At 35.7% G+C, this 22,108-nt stretch overlaps 1 protein-coding gene across 7 annotated transcripts in view; it reads left to right on the top strand.

Annotated features, from left to right (window-relative positions):
* The window catches only part of ATF7IP (activating transcription factor 7 interacting protein), a 163,481-nt gene that overhangs the window by 50,069 nt on the left and 91,304 nt on the right, over positions 1–22,108 (top strand). For all 7 annotated transcript variants that reach the window (XM_053554455.1, XM_053554453.1, XM_053554448.1 and 4 more), the window contains exons 2-4: positions 6,316–8,015; positions 16,478–16,561; positions 18,386–18,531. In XM_053554455.1, the coding sequence (XP_053410430.1) occupies positions 6,323–8,015; positions 16,478–16,561; positions 18,386–18,531 (1,923 nt within the window). In that variant the 5' untranslated portion in view covers positions 6,316–6,322. The remainder of the gene's footprint in view (positions 1–6,315; positions 8,016–16,477; positions 16,562–18,385; positions 18,532–22,108) is intronic.

Raw genomic sequence — 22,108 nt, 5'->3', positions numbered from 1 at the left:
AGTGAATTTGAGAAAAAAAATTCTGATCACAGATTTTCTATTTATTTTATAATAGTACACTTAAAGAACTATAGAATCGTATAAGAATAATTTCTCTTAATTTACATGAATGTTTACTTTGTAATTCATATATTTGTTTTGTGGCTTCCAAAAGACAACTGATAAAAACCTTTTTGTAACCTGCTGTGAAAGGCAGTTAAGGAGAAAAGAATGTATTGATTGTACTTACACTATTCAACATGGTTGTCAAGAATCATACATTTTCATTTCACTGGATGAATTAAATTAAGTTCAGTACAGTAGACAACACAACACTTTATTTGTATAAAGTTATGGGTACAAGTGCATGGAAGTTTGCAAAGTGATTAAGTCAGGGCTTTAGGGTGTCTATCACCCGAATAATGGATTTTATACCCATTAATTTCTTACCAGCCACAGCCTCCTTCACCACCTCACTACTCTGGGTCTTCATTGTCTTTCACTTTCTTATGTCCATATCTACACATTTTTTAGCACTTACTTAAGAGTGAGAACATGTAATTTGTGACTTCCTCCATAACACAACACTTTGTATTGCTGTCCCTAGAAATCTTTTGGGTCTAGGGTACTGTTAATTTTTGCAATAAGAAATCTATTATAATAGTGATAGGTGGGTGTAAAGATAATTGTTGATTATTCGGTGTTCAGATTTAAGCTTTGCTGGAGTTTTGGTTATAAACGTTTTATAAATGTAAGGACTATGGATTTTTTTTTTTTTTTTTTAAGAAATTTACACTTGCATTTAGCATTGTTTAGAAAACTATGTTTTTATGTATTGTCTATGCTTGACTCATTTCCCAGGTAGGAAATTAATTTATATTTTTAGAAACATTCAAGAATATTTATTAAAGTAAGATAAAGTAGCGTAAAAGATTAAATATTATTTATGTGTATAGTTTATTTAATACATATTAAATGGATTTAGGGTTTATGTAAACTGTGTTCTAGATTACTTATTTCCGATAAGGAACCACACTGAAGTATTGTAGATCCTTGTGTTTTTCTTCTTTCTTTTCTTTTCTTTCTTTCTTCCTTCCTTCCTTTTTTTTTTTTAAACTGTTTCTCTGACCTTATTGTCTTGTCTCCTGTTGCTGGGCAAGAATCAGAATCCTGAGTGCTGATTGGCTGAGTTTGTGAGCAGCTCTTTGAACAGCCACTTAAATTCTTGAGCTTTTTGAGCAGGCAGATTTTAGGTTAAGACGTAACAGCTTCTCTTTGTTGTTTCATTGCTATGATCTCTTTTGCTAGAAAGAGGAGTGGAAGGAGTGGGTGGAGGGGAAAGGTAGCAGAGAAGAAAGTATTGTGTTCACTTGAAGAAGAGGCTTTTTGGGCTTTAAAAATAATTTACCAAAAATTTGAAAAAAATTACCAAGCCATAGAGACTTATTTGCAGGTAATACAACCCTTCTCTGGTTATTTAAATATAAATTCTTGTAGATAAGATTTTATTAGTGATAATATTTACCCCCCAAATTTTTAATCTGAGTATATAGAGTTGGGACTTTAAAACAATTTTTAAAACTCTTTTCCTTGTGAAAAAAATACTTCCAGGAGAAATTAGCTCATCATGTTTTGCAATTACTTTTAAATATGGCAGACATTTTCTGCTCTAAAATACAAATGCTTTTTTTCCTGTGGAACTGGATTACAATCACGTGAAAGCTCTATGATTCTAATGTTGCCTTGTAATAAAGTGGCATTTATTTTATAGAATTGTTTTATGAATGGCATTGTAGTCCCAGACGGCAGTATTAAATATTTCTGGTAGTACAGCCATGGAGATTTGTTTACAGGTAATATACCCTTCTCTAATGTGTATCTTTCTTAAATGTGCTTTGCTTATGCAAAATAGATTTCTAAAAGCAGATCGCTGATTGGTTTGTACAGATAAGACTGACTAGTTAGAACTGGTTGTTTGTGCTACTTCCTTATTGCTTTGTCTGTTTTTCATTACTCTTAGAACCCATAAAAGATCTGGTAAATGGCTGTAGTGTGCTCCCTTGTGGGTATAGATGGTAGTTATTTTGTAATTCTTTATACAGTATTTTATGATTACTGAATTTAATGGCAACTTTACTGATAAAACCAGTTTGCCTTGGAGTATAAATAATTGTTATTTGATGATGGCGATGTAATATTATATGTGATGTTTACGTGTTAGATTTTCTAATTTATATATGAAATACCAAAAGTATTTAAGGGAAAATTTGTCTCATATGCTTTATCTTTAGTTTATGCCTAAAAACATTCTCTTGAATATACATAGATAATGAAAACATTTATTGAGTACTTAACTATATTCTAAGTGCTTAACATATAGAATCTCAATCCTCACCACAACCTCTGTGACAGGTACCAATGTTATTGCCCTTCTAAAGTAGCGGAAACTAAGAAATTGACATTACGTACTTTGCCTAGTTTGTTACTGTCACATAGTGAAATACCTGCAAAAATTGGAATTCAAATCCAGGAATCTGTCCACAATCTAGGAGTTCATGTTTTTTTTTTTTTTTTTTTACATGGTGTGGTCTTGTGGTGAGGACAGGAAATGCTGCTAGACAAATTCTAAAAGAGGAGTTCATCTTCTTAATTTGGTTGCTAAAAGTTAGGAAAAAAATTTTAAAGGAATGCTTACTGTTAATGCAGCAACTGGTGCCAACTATTCATACAACATGTAAGAACTGTGGATATTATAAGATCAAAGTCCAAAAGAATGACCAGTCCAAAGTTTTATATATATATATATCTCATTTAGTAAGATGGGGGATATTTGGTATTTTCTGGGTTGTACAGTGACTTTGTCTGACTTTAATGTTCTGTTTCTGTGTCCAACAGGAGAACAACCTGGCTTAGCTGTCAGCATCAGATTAAATTTTAACAACATTGAGCCTTAGCTGTGTCAGTTAAACCCAGACATTAGGGGCTGCTTTTTCTTTCTTAGGCCAAAGCAAGTAATATTCTATCACATTCCTATTCGTGATGGTAAACATCCAGTGTGAAAGCAGTATTCTTAACTTCTATATATCTTAGTTCTTAAAGAACTTTTGTCTTATTCTACTATCCACTGATGACATTGTCTTTTTTCCAGGACCAAATCCTTACCCTCTTTTGCTTGCCTTTATTGCACTGATCAGGAGTTACCATGGAAATAGTTACAGAGAATTTCCTTGTCTTGGTTCTGGTCTTGTTTCATCATTAAATATGATATATATAGTTTTCTTTGTAGATAAACTTTATCAGATTGATTATGTTTTTTTCTATTCTTAGTTTCCTGAGAGTTTTAATTAAGAGTCAGTGTTGAATTTTATCAAGTAAATATTATGTGTCTTTTGATCCTTTATATTCCTTTCTGTTTTATGGTAAATTAAATTGCTGGATTCTTTAAAAAATTTATCTATTTTGTTGCTTACAAACAGACATTTATTGTCTCACAACCTGGAGTCTAGAAGTTCTAAATTAAGGTATTGTCAGGGCAGTGCTTCCCGTGAAGGTACTAAGGCAAAAATCTATTCTAGGCCTCTTCCTAGCTTCTGGTAGTTTCTTTACTTATGGCAGCATGATTCCACTCTTCACGTGTCTATATGTGTCTAGACTGTCAGCTTTTCATAAGGATACCAATCAGATTAGATTAGGGCCCACCCTAATAATCTTACTTTAACTTGATTACCTTTGCAAAAGTCCTACCCAAATAAGGTCATATTCTGAGGTACTGTGGCCTAGGACTCTCCGATGTATATCTTTTTTTGAGTGGGGAGGCTGCACATTTCAGCCAGTATTAATAATAAATGAATATGCCAGACATTCATTCAGTTTAGGCAAAACTTACCAGTTGGGCACACTGATGGGGATGAAATAAGGCCAGAATGCTTTATGACATTCTCATAATAGATGTTGGCTTAAATTTTGGATGTGAAACCAACCTTATTATTTTTTAATGAGCTTCACTTGGTCATAATGTATTTAAAGAAATACACTTCTAAATAACTACAGATAAAAGAAGAAATCACAATGGAAATTTGAAAATATTTTTACATAGTAATAATGAAAATATGGTACATTAATGAGATGCAACTAAAGCAGCTCTTAGAGGAAAATTTATAGCTTTTTATGCACATATTCCAAACGAGGAAAGATTGAAAACTAAGGATTAAATTCGAATCTCAAGGAAAAAGATGGCAAATTAAACCCTTTCAAAAAATGAAAAAAAGGGAAAAGATAAATATTAGAGGAGAAATCACTGAAACTACAAAGCAGATATAAAATTGAGAAATGTTACCAAGAGTTCATTCTTTGACAAATAAATAGAATTAATACAGTTGTAGCAAAACTTACCAAAAAAGAGAACACATTACAATATGGGCTTTTTGTTTTTGGCTGGGGCTGGGTTTGAAACCACCACCTCCGGCATATGGAGTCGGTGCCCTACTCCTTTGAGCCACAGGCACTACCCTGTTTTTTAACCTTTCTTTTCTTCTTTTTTGTAACAGCTTTACTGAGATACAATTACATACATATACTTCACCTATTTAAAATGTATAATTAAGTTTTTAGCATATTCCCAGTTGTGTAATCATCACCACAATCAATGTTAGAACACTTCCATCACCCCATAAAGAAAATCTATATCCTTTAGCAATCAACCCCTCATTTCCACCCAAACCCTTAAAACCTAGCCAGTCAGTTTTGTCTCCATAGATTTGGTCTATTCTGAACATTTCATATAAATGGAATCATTCAGTATGTGACCTTTTGTAACTGGTTTCTTTCACTCAGTATGTTTTTAAGGTTCATTTATGTTGTATCAATACATTGTTCCTGTGGTTGAATGATATTCCATTGTGTGGATGTATCACATTGTATTTATCCATTCATCAGTTTCTGGACATTTGGATTGTTTACCATTTTTGGCCATTATGAATAACACTTCTGTGAGCATTTGTGTATGAGATTTTATATCAACACATATATTTTTACTTCTGTTGAGTATATAGCTAAGAGTAGAATTGCTGGGTCGTATGGCACTCTATGTTTAACGCATTAAAGAACAGCATGACTGTTTCCCAAAGCAGCTGCACCATTTTACAATCCCAACAGCCTTTCACGAAGGTTCTGGTTTCTCCACATCTTTGGTAACACTCATTATTCTCTTTTTGATTATAGCTATCCTAATATAGCTGTGTGAAGTGTTACCTCAGAGTGATTTTGATTTGCATTTCCCTGATGACTGAGAATATTTTATTACTTATGTACTATTGCTTCTTGGCCTTTTTGTATAAATGTCTATTGAAGTCCTTTGTCCATTTTAAAACTGGGTTCTTTAATTGATTGAATTGTAACTTTTTTATATATTTTAGATGCAAGTCTCTTATTAGATATGACTTGCAAATATTTTCTCTCGTTGTGAGTTGTTTTCATTTTCTTGTTGATCTGTTAGTTAATACATGTTTACAGTCTGTCAGTCTAGATATGCCTCGTTGCAAATGTTATCTTCATACTTTTAGTTTTCTTTTTCATTTTCTTCTCCTTCTTCTTCTTCTTCTTTTTTTTTTTTTTTTTTGGAAACAAGGTCTCACTCTGTTGACCTATCTAGAGCACAGTGGCATGATCATAGCACACTGCAGCCAGAACTCCTGGCCTCAAGCATTTCTCCTGCCTCGGCCTCCCAAAGTGCTAGGTAAAGGTGTGAACCACTGTACCGGGCCAAAAATTAGTCCTTTGATTCCAAATATTTGCTGGTATTTGATTTTCTAGTATAGACTGTAGCCATTATCAAATTTGTATTACATAAATCCAGTAAATGTGAACATTAATACATAGCAAGGATTATTAAGGGTTTTTTATTTTTAGATTAATTTGAGGGTGTAAAGAATTAGGTTACAATGTTTGCATTTGTTAGGTATAGTCCCTGTTGTAGTTGTGTCCCTCCAGGAGGTGTGTATCATACCTCCATATTGTGCACATTAAATGGGAGCACACCCATTCCTTCCTCACCTTTCCCTACTTCCTCCTTCCCCTCTCCCAGATTATTAGTTTTCTACATGTCTTTATTTAAAAATTATGTGGTAACCTAATTGCATCCTCATATTAATCTGAAATAAAAATGAAACAAAACAACCCCAAAGATAACAATGAGTAAAGAGATTCCTAATGAAATGTCTATTAAAAAATTATATGAAGTATGCTACTTGTTTCTCTTAGAAGATCAATTTGCTGTAAGTTTACAGTTAGGTAGTTTCTGTTTTAATTGTTAAATTCTCTTTCTCTCTTTTTTTAAAGATTCACAATGGATAGTATAGAAGAACCTCAGAAAAAAATCTTTAAAGCTCGAAAAACGATGAGAGTAAGTGATCGTCAACAACTTGAAGCAGTGTACAAGGTCAAAGAAGACCTTTTGAAAACTGATGTCAAGCTGTTAAATGGCAACCATGAAAATGGAGATTTGGACCCAGCTTCACCTTTGGAAAATATAGACTGTATTAGAGACAAGGAAGAGGTGAATGGCATTGAAGAGATTTGTTTTGACCCTGAAGATGGTAAAACAGAATGGAAAGAAACACCCTCTATCCTAAATGTTAATGCAAAAAACAAGCAGGATGACAATTTAAATTGTGAACCTTCGTCTCCTAATAATGTAACTCCTGAACCAGTGTCTAACCTGACTGCTGAGTTAGCTTCTGGCAATCCAGCCCCTGGTGATCTGGCTACTGGAGATCTAGCCTCTGGAGTACTGGTCTCTGATGATCTCATGTCTGGTGATCTCACCTCTAGTGATTGCTCTTCTGGTGATCCCACCTCTGGTGATCATTCCACTGGTGACCCCACCTCTGGTGATTCCTTCTCTGGTGACACTGCCTCTGGTGATGCTGCTTCTGGTGATTCTGCCTCTGGTGATGCTGCCTCTGATGATGCCACCTCTGGTGATGCCACCTCTGGTGATGCCACCTCTGGTGATGCCACCTCTGGTGAACTCGTTTCTGGTGAACCAGTCTCCAGTGATTGTGCCTGTGATGATATGGGCTCTGATGATCCAGCCTCTGGATCATTGGCCTCTGTTGATCAGGAGTCTAGAGCACCAGCCCCTGGTGATTCAGTCTCTGGTGATCTAACCTCTAGTGATCTGGCTTCTGGTGATCCGGCCGCTGGTGATCTGGCCGCTGGTGATCTGTCTCCTGGTGATCTGGTTCCTGATGATCTGGCCTCTGGTGATCTGGCCTCTAGTGATACTGCCTCTAATGATCTGGCCACTGGTGAAATGACTTCTGAATCGGCTTTTCATCCCACCTTTGAACTGAATTCAATGTCAGCTTGTGAACCAGTTCCTGAAACTGTCAGTGTAGAACCAAGTAGCAATAAAGATGATGATTTTATTGAAAAAAATGGGCATGATGAAAAATTAGAGCAAGTTCAAAGTAAGGACTCAACTGATGAAAAAAGTAAAGCTGATAGTAATGTTGATGCTAATGAAGAAACTCCAGAAAAAGATGATACAATTATTTGTTCAGATCTACCTCCTGAAAAAGAAAAGAAAGTAGAGGAAGATACTATTACAGAGCTTGCTCTTGGAGAAGAGGCCATATCAAGTAGTATGGAAGTTAATCAAGGTGAAAAGAATGAAGATGAAAATTCTGCAGACCTTGTAGAAACCGTTAGTGAAAGTGTTACAAAAGATGGCAAAAACGAGAATATCTTAGAAAATACAGATTCTATGGAAACGGATGAAATCATTCCTATTTTGGAAAAGCTTGCACCTGCTGAGGATGAACTTACTTGCTTTTCTAAAACTTCTCTCCTTCCAATCGATGAGACAAATCCAGATTTGGAAGAGAAAATGGAAGGTTCTTTTGGTTCACCATCTAAACAAGAAAGTAGTGAGAGTTTGCCAAAAGAAGCCTTTTTGGTCCTCTCTGATGAAGAGGATGTTTCAGGTGAAAAAGATGAGTCTGAAGTTATATCCCAGCATGAGACATGCTCTCCAGGTTAGCATATTGTTTAAATTTTAAATATTTTTATTAACTTTAATGAATTGTCTAATAAAACATTATTACAAAGTTTTAAATGTAGTTGTAGAGAAAGTTGAGAATGTTGGTGACTCTACAGAAGGATCTAATTTCGTAGATTCTTAACTTAATCTAATTCAGAATTAAAAAGTACCTATTCTGTGAGCAGCATGTGCTAAGTGTTAAAAAGGGTGATAAAATAAGTAGAAAATATGTCCCTTATAGTCTGGTAACAGAGATAAAAATGGACCTCCATAATACTGAATTAGCTAAGTCAGACTCCTAATGATTGTTCTTTCTTGAGGTCACTCAGTGAACAAATAATTTAAACTCTTAAAGTCAGCTATTTTATTTGTTTCAAGTGTAACAAATTGTATTTTCAATTAATTTCCCAGTGAAATCTTACTTTCTAATATTCTGTGTCCAGGGAATGACACCACCATTGTTGTAAGACATACATCTTGAAGCTTGATTATCTATTCAATAAAGATTTACCCATTTGCTTTCTCAGTCCTCTTGATTCTACCTAACCTGCTCTCTTCCTTCTCATCTTCCAAATGATCTCCCTATAACTCAGTTCTTTTACTTGATTGTCCCTCTCTTTTAGATCCCTGCTACTTTTAGGTTAATTCCAGACTCCTTACCTGTCCCATATCTTTGATTATGCCAAAGAAGAAGAGAATGAGAAAAATTCTTTGCTTTCATGGTCATACTCAAAAACATTCCTGCTTGAAACCTTCTGTCTTCCTCAGACTGGCCTGAGTACCTTTCTGTTCCCATTGTATCACATTGTCTCAGATTTAGACATCTGTGAGAAGAGTTTCCTTGCAACCTCCAACTCTTGGGCTTAGACCATTCTCTTGCCTCATCCTCCCAAGTAGCTGGGACTATAGGCGCCCGCCACAACGCCCGGCTATTTTTTTGTTGCAATTCGGCCGGGACCAGGTTTGAATCCGCCACCCTTGGTATATGGGGCCGGCACCCTACTCACTGAGCCGCTGGAGCCACCTAGAAATTTTTTTTCTTTTTTCAAATTAAATGATGACATTTTATTTCTAAAGAACATTCAACTAAACTTATATAGAGAGACAGACAGTTCAGGCCTTTCTTGGTTCTAGAGATTTGAAGGTAGAATTTAGTACTTATTCTCAGGATGCACACAAAAATTAAATCACAGGTCATTAAATACAAAGCTGTGAATACAAAAGATAATATTAAATTGGTGCTCTGACAGAGGAGAAAAAGGTAACTTTAAGAGAGCACAGGATGCACTCCGGAAAGCCTTGCTTTTTAATATTTGTAAAGCTTAGGCTTTTAATGAGTCTAATTTCCTTGTGATAGTAGCTCCATTCTGATTGCTCAGGCCAGAAACTTTAGAATCATTCTTTGTACTTTTCCTAGCCACTAGAACACCAGGAAAGAATCATTATTATTTTTTCCTTCCTTTTGATACTATCTTCAGAATAGATCTAGAATTTAATTCATAACTGTTACCACCCTTGCTCTGAGCTTACCATCATCAGGCCAAAACAGTAGATAGCATGCAATATGTGCCTGGTAAGTATTTGTAACTTGAGTGAATAATTGATGATGTAAGAGAAGTATATAATGGGGGACTGGGTTACAATGCCAAAGCACTGGAAAGATTTCAAGCAGAAGAGAGTATGATGAAATTTACATTTTGAAAAGATAATAGGTAATTGTGTGGGGTGGATTCACTCATTCATTCAATAAATATTTGGAAAGATAATAGGTTTAGGGTGAACTTCACTGCAAATTTTTATGCAGAATATGGCACTGGAGCAAGTCATCCTTGTTATATACTTTGATAATTCAAAGTTGGGATTATTTTTGGTTACTTGCCTTTAGTTTAATCTGATGGTATGCTGTTAGCACAGTAAATTTGATGATAGATTTAATTTCTTAGCTGGTAACTAAAGTTTTATTTTGAATTTTTGTCCTCGGAAAAAAATTTTGTATACTGTGGTTTTGAGAATGATTTCTTGGTTCTTAAACTGTACTTTATTTTCTTTATATGACAGCAGAATCGTTGCATGTCTTTTGTTGCTGTGCATTTAATAAGGTATTGCTTTAATCAGTTTTTTTATTCTTGACTTTTTTGAGGCAGAGTCTCTTTTCCTGAGGCTGCAATGCAGTGGCTTTATCATAGCTCACTGCAGCCTTGGACTTTTGGGCTTAAGTGATTCTTGCTGCCTCAGCCACTGGGTTTAAGTGATTCTACTGCCTAGAGTAGCTGGGAACTACAGGCATGTGCCACCATGCTGGATAATTTTTCTACTTTGTAGAAGAGACAGGTCTCACTCATGCTTAGGCTGATCTCAAAACTACTGGCCTCAAGTGATCTTCCTGTTTTGGCCTCCCCAAGTGCTAAGATTACAGGTATGAGCCACTGAGACTATCTTGACTAATTTGTAACATCCTCAGAAAGTGGTATTACTTGATGCAGTACTTAAGTCTGGTTTCAGTCCTGGCTCTTCTAACTGCTAAACATTAATGTGTGTGCTAATAGAAAAACATCAAAAATCTATTTTTTAGGTGCTTACTTAGCAAACTTATTTTACATGTAGCAAGTTACAATGTGTACAAATAACAACAGAAAGTAATGAAAGATACTGCATATCAGATAAGCAACAACAGAAAGTAATGGTAGATACTACATATCAGAAAGCAAATAGAAAAGCAATTTGAATTTTACAAAGGTAAGAAAGAACTAAAAAAAGTATACTTTAATAGGACTGAAGACACTATTGAATTGTGGCATAGTAAATATAATAACTAATACTGACTAAATGATTAAAATCATAGTCTGTTTAAGAAAGCTAGCAAAATAAGGAAGCTACCTCTTCTAGGAAGAGGTAGTACATCTATTAGTCATAACTTCCATGTACTCACCATACTGTAAAGTTTCCTATAGCTACTCTTCCAGAATCATTCTTCAAGTTATAGTAACAAAGCTAGTACTATTTCTTCTATTAACCCTTCAACTTAATTAGATTCTGATTTCTTTCTTGCCATTGACCCCCCACATTCCCCCCAGTCGTTCTCAGTGAAGTGACATTGATGCTAATGTTGTTATTAACCTATTCTCTCATACTTGAAAGGCCTCTTAGTAATCATCCCTTCCTCTTGAGACTCTCCTTACCTTTTGGGCTATAGCATTCCACATTTTCCTGTGTTTTTTTCCTCTACTTTTCATTTTATTTCTTCTGGAGAAACAGGGATAGACTTCCTCTACTTGGTTTTATAAAAATATCACTTTTTTTTGTAAGATTGAGGACAAAAATGTTTTTTACATTAAACTCTGACACAAATTCCTATGGATTTTATTTCGGATTAAAAAAAAAAATCTGTGGTTGATTTTTTTTTTTTTCTCCCATTCATTGAATCTTTAAGATAAATAGGATGAAGATGAAAATGAGGCTAATAAAGATAATTGCATGGGAGTAGAATTCAAGATTTCCTTTTATTTCTGCTTTAGGCTATAGTAGCAGTAGAATTGGCTTGATTTACTCAATTAAAAGTTACTGATAACTTATTGTCACTGTTTATTGTATTCAGCTAAAATTCTCTATCATCTCAACCCATTCATGTTTAGCTGTTACTTAGGCTTCTCTTGCTAAGATATATGTATACACTGGTGCAGATTTTTCTTTTTAGAGTTACAGGAGACCAAAGATCAAGCAGGTTTTGGAAGGAGGAATATAGGAGAAAGGTAAGTTTCAAATGACTGCTAATTGCCCAAGTTAGATCTGTAACTCTGAATTTCATAGCAGTGGCTTGAATTATATAGAAATATTTAGGAGTAGGTAGCACATACTAGTGAAGTCAAGTGACTAGATGAAATCACCTCAGACAGAAGAAGTATAATTGGAGAAGAGAAAAAAATGCTGTTGGCATTCCACATATTTGGAGGTTGAGGAGATAAGAAAGAACCATCAATGAAGACTGAGAATAGCCATTGAGGTAGGAAGAAAACCAAGACATTTTAGTATTCCAGAAGCCAAATAAAGAGACTATTTTTTTTTTTTTTCTTTTGCCCGGGTCTGGGTTTGAACCCACCACCTCTGGCATATGGGACGGGCGCCCTACTCCTTGAGCCACAGGCGCCGCCCTAAAGAGACTGTTTTGAGGAAGGAGTAATGAACTGTTCACTGTTGCTATGCAATTGAGTAAGGTGGAAGAGAAATTTTTGACAGTCTAGAAATGTGGGTAACTTAGACAAGAGGCAATTTTGGTGAATGATAGAATGGAAAACCTGATTTCCATTCCATCACGTCTGTAATCCTAACACTCTGGGAGGCCGAGGCAGGTAGATTGCTTGAGCTTATGAATTCCAGACCAACCTGAAGAAGAGCAAGACCCCATCTCTACTAAAAATAAGAAAAACTAGCTGGGCATAGTGGTGGGTGCCTGTAGCCTCACTTACAGGAGGTTGAGGCAAGAGGATCTCTTAAACCCAAGATTTTGACATTGCTGTGAACTATGAGGCCATGACACACTATTTAAGGAGACAGAGTGAAGCTCTGTCTAAAACACACAGAGAGAGAGAGGGAGAGAGTGAAGCCTGATTTTGGATTTCAGAGAGAATGGGGTGTGGGGAGAATTTGAAATAATAAAATGTAACTTCTTTCTCTGAGTTTTGTTTGAACAACTAGCCCAACAATTTACATGGAAGATATTATTTGCAGCTTTGTATTGGTTAAATAATACTTAAAGAAATTTCTGGAAGAATCACATTGCCAGTCATGCCACATTTTTTTGATATGTCTGTGAGGTTGAGAATCTTTATGTGTTTACTGGTCTATTGTAGTCTCTTATCTATGAATTTCTTTTTCATATCTTTTGCTCACTTTTCTTTTTTTTTTTTTTTGAGACAGAGTTTTACTATGTCACCCTCTGTAGAGTACCTTGGTATCACAGCTCATAGCAACCTCAAACTCTTGGGCTTAAGCAAGTCTCTTGCCTCAGCCTCCCAAGTAGCTGGGACTACAGGTACCCGACACAACACCCGGCTGTGTTTTTGTTGCAGTTGTCACTGTTGTTTAGCTGGCCCAGGCTGGGTTTGAACCCTCCAGGCTTGGTGTATGTGGCTGGTGCCCTACCCATTGATCTATGGGTGCTGCCTTTTGCCCATTTTTCTAATGGATACGTTGTTTTTAATTAGTCTTAGGAATTTGTTTCGTTTTAAATGTTTTCTTTGATAGAGTCTCACTATTTTGCTCTCAGTACAGTGCCATGGCGTCTCTGCTCACAGGAACCTCAAATTCCTGGGCTTAAGCGATTCTCTTGCCTCAGCCTCCTGAACAACTGGGACTACAGGCGTCCGCCGCAACGCCTGGCTATTTTTTGTTGCAGTTGTCATTGTTGTTTAGCAGGTCTGGGCTGGGTTTGAAACTGCCAGCCCTGGTGTATGTGGCCGGTACCCTAACCACTGAGTGACAGCTGCTGAGCCTGTTTTAAATATTTTCATGGAATCAGTAATATAAGGCATACTGTGGGTCTGTGGGCCCCATTTGTTTAAGTAAGTAAAGTTTAATTAGAACATAACTATGATCATTTGTTTAATTACTATATGTTGTTTATTGTTAATTGCTTCACAAGTATAGAATTAAGTAGTTGTGTCAGAGGACAAGTGGCCTACTGAAAATACTTATTTTTTTTGGCCATTTACAAAAAAAGTTTTCTAACCCCTAATATAAGGCAACACTTTTTGTCTATATTTGCTGGAGATAAAGTTCTACAAGGTTTAATTATGAAAATAAAGAACTTAGAAATTTAATAATACAAATTCTGTCTTGTAATCCTTTACAATTATACTTTTCTACCTTTATTTAATGGTGTCTTATTAAAGATAATAGGTCTCGCTCACCTGTTCTGATTTAGGTGGAACACACTTTCAACTCTCTTTGGAAGTGCTCTAAGTTTTCTCTTTGTACTTTAAAACTTCTCTTTGTCAAAGCTTAAAAAAAAAGGTAGTAGTCATCATGAGCTAGGTATCTAATTTGCATCAGTTATTTCTCAAAGTTTTTAGGGTTTCCAAAATTATAAGATCTGACACCTGCCCCTTATGTTAATAAGAATGGTATGGTTGAAAGGAAAAAACATACAGAACTATGAAAACCTGCCAACCTGCGATGAGGCTATATTCAAAAAGACCAGAGGAATTAAAACAAACTTATCTGTGAATAGGACAGATTCTGGAAAAGACATTATTAGCCTAAGTATTTGGATGAGTGTCAAGACTCCTAAGAACTCCCTGAAATTAGTCCAATTATAAATATAGTCCAAATTATATATAAAATTGTTTGTATATGAGGACCTTTGATTATGCTGGGTTGAAGGGGGCCCACTCTCAGATTCTCTAGAGGCTTTATGGGTGAAAAAATTAAAGAAATATAGGGCTTTATCCCTCTTGGTAGAATCCATTAATACCATTTTTCTTAGGGCGGCGCCTGTGGCTCAAGTCGGTAAGGCGCCGGCCCCATATACCGAGGGTGGAGGGTTCAAACCCGGCCCCGGCCAAACTGCAACCAAAAAATAGCTGGGCGTTGTGGCAGGTGCCTGTAGTCCCAGCTACTCGGGAGGCTGAGGCAAGAGAATCGCTTAAGCCCAGGAGTTGGAGGTTGCTGTGAGCTGTGTGAGGCCACGGCACTCTACTGAGGGCCATAAAGTGAGACTCTGTCTCTACAAAAAAAAAAAAAAAAAAAATACCATTTTTCTTACCCCAAGTTCTTTCTATTACATAAAACTCTAGCATCAGTTTAAATTCTGTGAATCTATTTTAAAATCCCAGGAGTGTTTTTGTTTAGGTATTGAGAATCCAGTAATATCTTCTAGGTATATCTAGATAATGGAAATTGGGTGATAGGAAGTTTTGAGTAAAATGAAGGAATTTCAAGCTAAACTTGACATATCTATATGAAAAAAGGGAACTAACGTATGCCTGAAAGAGGTAAATCAAACCAGGGCAATTTACTCTACTGTATTCTGGGTGCAATGGCTTGCAGTTAGTTACCTTAATTGGAGCCATGGCTAATTTTGTGTTTTGGGTGTAGTGAGGATTTGCTTAATAAAGACTGTGTAAACCTTTTATCTCAAGTAACCCAATTACTCTGTGTCTCTCAAAACTCTGGGGACTAGGAAGCTCAGGAATCAAGAACTTTCAGTGTTAAAATCAGGATGATACAGAAAAAAATAGAAAAAAATCGGTTGTAATGAGTTTGTGGTCTGTCTACATGAAAGCAAAACACATTTTTATATCATTGGAAGTTGGGTTGAGAGATGAGATCTTAAAGGTTTATAATGAGCAAATGTAGTAAATGGAAAGTTAATTTTCTAATAATTATTTTAAAATTCAGAAATAGTTTTGGTAATCTTTATGTACTGTGTTAGCTTTTTTGTTTTATCTTAGTGTGATTAAAATACAGAACTTTACTAGATTCATCAGTTATCCTGGTCTCTACCTATTTTCATTTGAAAGGTCTTTTAAATTTTTTTTAGCCTTGACTTCTGTTATCAGGGCGCTTGTCATTAAAACTGATTGTTTAGAGAAGAAATGTCATATCAAAGTCTTTATATAGTACAACATACCTTATTAAAAAATAGAAGTCCAAACATATTAGCGATTTATTAAAGTCCATTTGTCTCCCATTTAATGATTAAGTTAGTTGAGGAGACAGATTGATGAACCAAAGACCATTTCTGGTACCTCTGGATTTTAGTTGTTATAATTCCATAGACATTTTTAGCTGTCCTTTTTTGGTAGCATTCTTTGTTATATATTATGTGATTCTTGTGAAAATTACTTAACCTTTATAAATGTTACTTTCCATATCTGTATTATGGCAAAAAATACTGTTTACAATATAGGATTATATTGAGGCTGTGAAGTAATAATGTCAAGTTTCTAGTTCAGTTATTGGCACTATTATTGTTAAGTAAAGTTCTTATTATATCTGGGATAGCTTTTCCATTCCTTATTTATGGAGTTGCCCATTCAACTTGTCTGGTCAAAATAATAGGTATTTTGAATTTGCAAATACTTTGAATTTTTTTTTTATAATTGTCACAGCCACTATTTTAGTTTTAATAGTTGAATGTAAAGGAATCTAAATGCTTTCTCATTTTTGTCTCATTTAGTCTTACTAGTGACAGAAAATTCCTAAGAAGATTCCTTATTTTTAAATCTTTTTCTTTTCATGTTGAATTTATTACGAATTGCAGAACAGTTGAATGTGGACTTGGTCATTCATTTCTACCAGTTTCTGCTTCTATTCCGACCCCCCCCCCCCAATTTTACATTTTGGCACTCTTGTTTCATGAAAGATTAGTTTGACAGCTGGATAGTGACCAAAAATGTAAATTAATGAGCTGTTATGAATCCTAGTTAAGGAAGATTCCTTTTTTTCTATTTGTTACAGGATTAGAAAGTAATGAAAAGGACAGCAAACCTGAGGAAGAAGAGCAAGTAATACATGAAGAAGATGAAAGACCTTCTGAGAAAAGTATGCATATATAAGCAAACTTGAAAAATAATAATTTGTTATTTCTGTATTTAAGACCATGGAGTATCCTTTTCTGCCCATGAAGTGATTGCAAACTTTTGCAGTTTGAGTAAATCATAGTTAAATCATTTTGTTGATGGCTAACTTAGGAATCTCTGAAATTATTAATTCATACACTTCAATTTTTTTTAATTTATGTTTTTTAATGTTCCATAGGAAAGATTTAGCTTAAAGTATAGTGAGGTACTAAGTGCCTGGAGATATTGTTTTATATTTATGTTTAGAATGGGACTACAAGAATTTCGATATAAGTGAATTGGAAGTAATGTATTTTAATATACTTAAGATTTTTAAGCTTTCTTGGGAAGGGGAAATGATAGGCTAAGTGTTACTGGTTTATAGAAAGATTGGACTAGAAGTCAGGAAACTTGGGTTCTGTAATTCTCCCTGTCATGCTACTTTCCATGTATGACCATGGATGGGTAATTTATGATTATATAAGAGAAATTGTAGAATAGAACTAGATTTAACAAAATAGGCATATAGATGGGAGAGTGAGATAGTGAGGGGTACGTAATACTCACATAACAGCATTTGCCTTTAAAAAGTGTAGAGATTTTAGTATTTTAATTATTTTAGATATTGAAAAATGCCATTGATCTCTTCAATATTAATAATATTTGAAATAGAATTATTCTAAGGGAAGATCTTTGAATATACATTCAAATTTTGTATAACATTCAAAGATCTTCCCTTAGAACAAGTCTATTTCAAATTTTATTTAGTATCTTTTTCAATATGTAAATATAATAAAATCAAGTGACATTGATTTTATTATTGTCTATATAGGTGATTATGTTGAATACAGAGCAAATATTTTGTCAGAAGGTTCACATGCATTATGAAATTTAGCTAAAGGAATGTATACGAGATTTTTTTTTTTTACGTTCTGCATGACACATTTGTTAGTTCTTCATTTTAATATGAAGATTTTTCAAGGAAAGACTGTTCTATGTTCACGGTGTGCATTTTTTAACCATTGGGAAATTCTTTTTTGTTGTTGTTGAGACAGAGTTTTACTATGTCACCCTCAGTGCTATGGCGTCACAGCTCACAGCAACCTCAAACTCTTGGGCTCAAGCGATTCTCTTGCCTCAGCCTCCCAAGTATCTGTGATTACAGGTGCCCACCACAATGCCTGGCTATTTTTTTGTTGCAGTTGTCATTGTTTTTTAGGAGGCCCAGGCTGGGTTTGAACCCACCAGCCTTGGTTTATGTGGCTGGCGCCCTAACCACTGAGCAACGGGCACTGAACCAATTTGCAGGTTCTTATTTAGCACATTGAAATCATTTCAAGTTTTTTTATTCTTATTTTTATTTTTTTGTTTTTTGAGGCAGAATCTCATGATGTTGCTTTTGGTAGAGTGCTGTGGCGTTATAGCTCATAGCATCCTCCAACTCTTGGGCTTAAGCAATTCTCTTGCCTCAGCCTCCCAAGTAGCCGGGACTACAGGCACCCGCCACAATGCCTGGCTATTTTTTGGTTTAGTTGTCATTGATGTTTGGTAGGCCCGGGATGGGTTCGAACCCGCCAGCTCCAGTGTATGTGGCTGGTACCCTAGGTGCTGAGCTATAGGCACTGAGGCTGAAATCATTTCAAGTTAAAGCTAAAAGCTATTTTTATGATCTCAAAAACAATTTGGAAGATAATTTGTTGAACATGCTGGTGTAATAGATTGAAGTAATATTTTGCTGCGGATGGATAATAGGCATTAAGGTCTATAATGAGAACATCTGACTGATCTTTGTGATCTTTGTTCTCAGGTGAGTTTTTTAGAAGAAAACGTTCTAAATCAGAGGACATGGACAATGTACAGTCCAAACGTCGACGATATATGGAAGAAGAATATGAGGCAGAATTTCAAGTAAAGATTACAGCCAAAGGAGATATTAACCAGAAACTTCAAAAGGTATTAGAGATTATAAGTTAAAAACCATATTGAATAAAAAGCACCACTGTCTTTTTTCTTTTAGTTTTTTGACATTATTTCGCATTTTACTGTCATATCTGGTTTATCATAGAAAGAGAGAATTTGAAGAAAATCATTGAGCTTAAAGTACATTATTATCAGCCTGGGCATGGTGGCTCAAGTATGCAATCCTAGCACTCTGGGAGGCCGAGGCGGGTGGATTTCCTGAGCTCATGAGTTTGAGACCAGCCTCAGCTAGAGCCAGAGTGAGACCTTGTCTCTAAAAAATATAACCGGGTATTGTGGCTGGTGCCTGTACTCCCAGCTTCTTGGAAGTTTGAGGGAAGAGAATTGCTGAAGTCCAAGAGTTTGAGGTTTCTGTAAGCTGTCAGTCTACAGCACTTTACTGAAGGTGACAAAGTAAGACTGTGTCTCAAAAAAAAAAAAAGAACAACACATTATTATCTTTGATAATTTAATTTTAAAATTTCTTCTCACTATGGTGCATCTTAGAATGGGTACAGGCAAAACCTACTAAATGCAGAATACAAATATCTACATACAATAACTAAGAAAATGCCATGAAGGCTACATTGAACAGTTTGATGAGAATATTTCAGATTGTATATGAAACCAGCACATTGTACCCCTTGATTGCACTAATGTACACAGCTATGATTTAACAATAAAAAAAAAAAGAGAAAAGAACAGGCTAGGATTTAATAATGGAACTTTTTTTCCCTTGAGATTTATAATTAATTTTTTCTCTCTAGTTTCTCACTTCTTTTGGCTTCATAATATTTTAGAGGTGATAATGATTATCAAAACAGAGTGGAGATGTGAAGACTTCCTTCATTTGCTTATAAATCTGGATATTGTTTTTTAGCTTTTCTTTGCTTCTGTGTTGAACTTTTAAGAATCTTGTGCTCTACCAACTGGGCTAGCCAAGCAACTGTTTCCGTATTGATCTTTATCTTACAGTAAAAAGGAAATGTTATTGTTACGTATATTAACATTTTGTTTTATTTCATTAAAAAAAATTTTTGGCTTTGCTGTATTCATGTTAATGTGTGTGTGTGTATATATATAAACATTTTAGTCTTTATAATAAGCTGATTTTTATGGTCATTTAGTCTGTACATTCTAAACTCTTTATTATGTACGTTAGGGTTAGTATTCAAATAGTAAAGTCAGTGCTTTAGAAGGACTAGGGTAAGGAACATTTAAAGTACAGACTTTGATATCTGTTAGACTAGAGAAAGAATTAATTAAAATTAGTTAATTTTTAATTAATTAAGCAGTCTGAGTTACAAGCATCCAACCTAAATGTACAACTCACACTTAACGAACAGAGGCTATTACAGGTAATAGGTAAATGTACCTGTTCCAATTATATACAAATTCAAACCTACAGAATCTGTCTTATATATTACCTGGGGACCACCTGTGTTTAATATTCATCTGGGAATGGTGTTTGCCTGTAATCCCAGCACTTTGGGAGGTCAAGCAGGTGGATTGCTTGAGGCCTAGAGTTCAAGACCAGCTTGGGCAACATACATTAAAAAGTTAGCTGTTCGGTTCTGTGCCTGTAGTTCAGTGGCTAAGGCGACAGCTGGCCACTGGAGCTGGCGGGTTCGAACCCATTCCGGGCCTGCCAAACAACAAATGACAACTACAACCAAAAAATAGCTGGGCATTGTGGTGGGCGCTTATAGTCCCAGCTAATGGGGAGGCTCAGGCAAGAGAATCCCTTAAGCCTAAGATTTTGAGGTTGCTGAGAGCTGTGACGACATGTTTCTCTATTGAGGGGCGACATAGTGAGACTCTATCTCAAAAAAAAAAAGTTAGCTGTTTGTGGTGGGGGTGTATCTGTGATCCCAGTTACTTGGGAGGCTGAGGCAGGAGGCTTTCTTGAGCCTGGGAATTGGAGGTTACAAGTGAGCCATGATCACACCACTGCATTCCAGCCTAGGTGACAAAGACCCTGTCTCAGAAAAAAAATATATATTCAGTGTATTATATATTTTTCAAAGCATATTCACAAATGTTTATACTAAATTCTTTTTGTAAGAGAGGAATGTGAAACTCAAGTGATACTAATTTTTTTTTTTTTGAGGCAGAATTTCACTTTGTCACCCTCGGTAGAGTGCTGTGACGGCACAGCTCACAGCAACCTCAAACTTCTTGGGCTTAAGCAATTATCTTGCCTCACCCTCCCAAGTAGCTGGGGCTACAGACACCTGCCACAATGCAGCTATTTTTTGGTTGCAGTTGTCATTGGTGGTTAGGAGGCCTGGGCTGGGCACAAACCCACCACCTTCAGTGTATGTGGCCAGCACCCTACTCACTGAGTTATAGGCACTGAGCCAATATTAGCTTTTTAAGATCTTGCATGTTTAATCATGAAATTATAAATAATTAAAGTGTTAGTCCAAGGTTCTTCTACTAAGATGAAATATCTACACTTATTAGGAAAAGGAATAGTGAGGCAGTACAAAAGTGTTCCCCCCCAGTTAAGTTTATTGCACAAATGGAGATAATAATGCTTTTTCTGTGTTTTTTTTTTTTTTTTTTGAGGCTGAGTCTCACTTTGTTGCCTTGGGTAGATTTGGGCTCAGTGATCCTGTTGCCTCAACCTCCTAAGCAGGTGGGACAACAGGCTCCTGCCACAATGCCTGGCTATTTTTTTTTTTTTTTTAGAGACAGAGTCTCACTTTATCACCTTGGTAGAGTGCCCTGGTGTCACACAGCTCACAGCAACCTCCAACTCCTGAGCTTAGGTGATTCTCTTGCCTCAGCCTCCCAAGTAGCTGGGACTACAGGCGCCTGCCAGAATGCCTGGCTAGTTTTTTGTTGTAGTTTGGCCGGGGCCAAGTTTGAACCCGCCACTCTCAGTATATGGGGTTGGTGCTCTACCCATTGAGCCACAGACGCCTCCTCCTGGCTATTTTTTTTTAGAGATGAGGTCTTGCTCTTGCTCAGGCTGGTCTTGAACTTCTGAGCTCAGGTGATCTACTCACCTTGGCCTCCCAGAGTGCTAGGATTACAGGTGTGAGCCATTGCTCCTAGCCCTGCCTCCTCATTCTCATACAGCTGTTATAATTATGAAGGTAGCTATGTGAAAGAATTAAAAAACCTTTCGTGTGTACTGAGAGTTTAATTCTTTAGAATAGTGTTACTGAAGTGTGATTCATGGATTTGTACCTATGTCCTGTTCGTTGTGGGTCTCTTGTGAGATAATATGGTAATTTTGAGTAGGTATTTAGAAATGTTATAGGAATTTGGTATTGCAGTGACATTCTTAGTGTATCTCACAAAAATATTAATCTGTAATAGTAGTTTAAAAAACTGATCCTTTAAGTGGTTTGAGCATGAAATATTATATTTGAGCATGAAATATTATACTTTGAAATTATTTTATACCTCAAAAATTTACCCCCTGGAGATTTTCTATTTTTAGTAATTCCCTCTTGGAGTGTATACTATATATGTAGCAAAGTGGAGAATTTTAGCAGATAGCTAAATTCGCTGTGTGTTAATGGGTTCTGGAATGTTTTATTCATTCAATTAATTAATA

Source organism: Nycticebus coucang, chromosome 12 (assembly GCF_027406575.1).
Source record: "Nycticebus coucang isolate mNycCou1 chromosome 12, mNycCou1.pri, whole genome shotgun sequence".
NCBI classification, from domain to species: domain Eukaryota; kingdom Metazoa; phylum Chordata; class Mammalia; order Primates; family Lorisidae; genus Nycticebus; species Nycticebus coucang.
The sequence above is the reverse complement of the archived record's forward strand: the minus strand, read 5'-3'. Positions and strand labels throughout refer to the sequence as shown.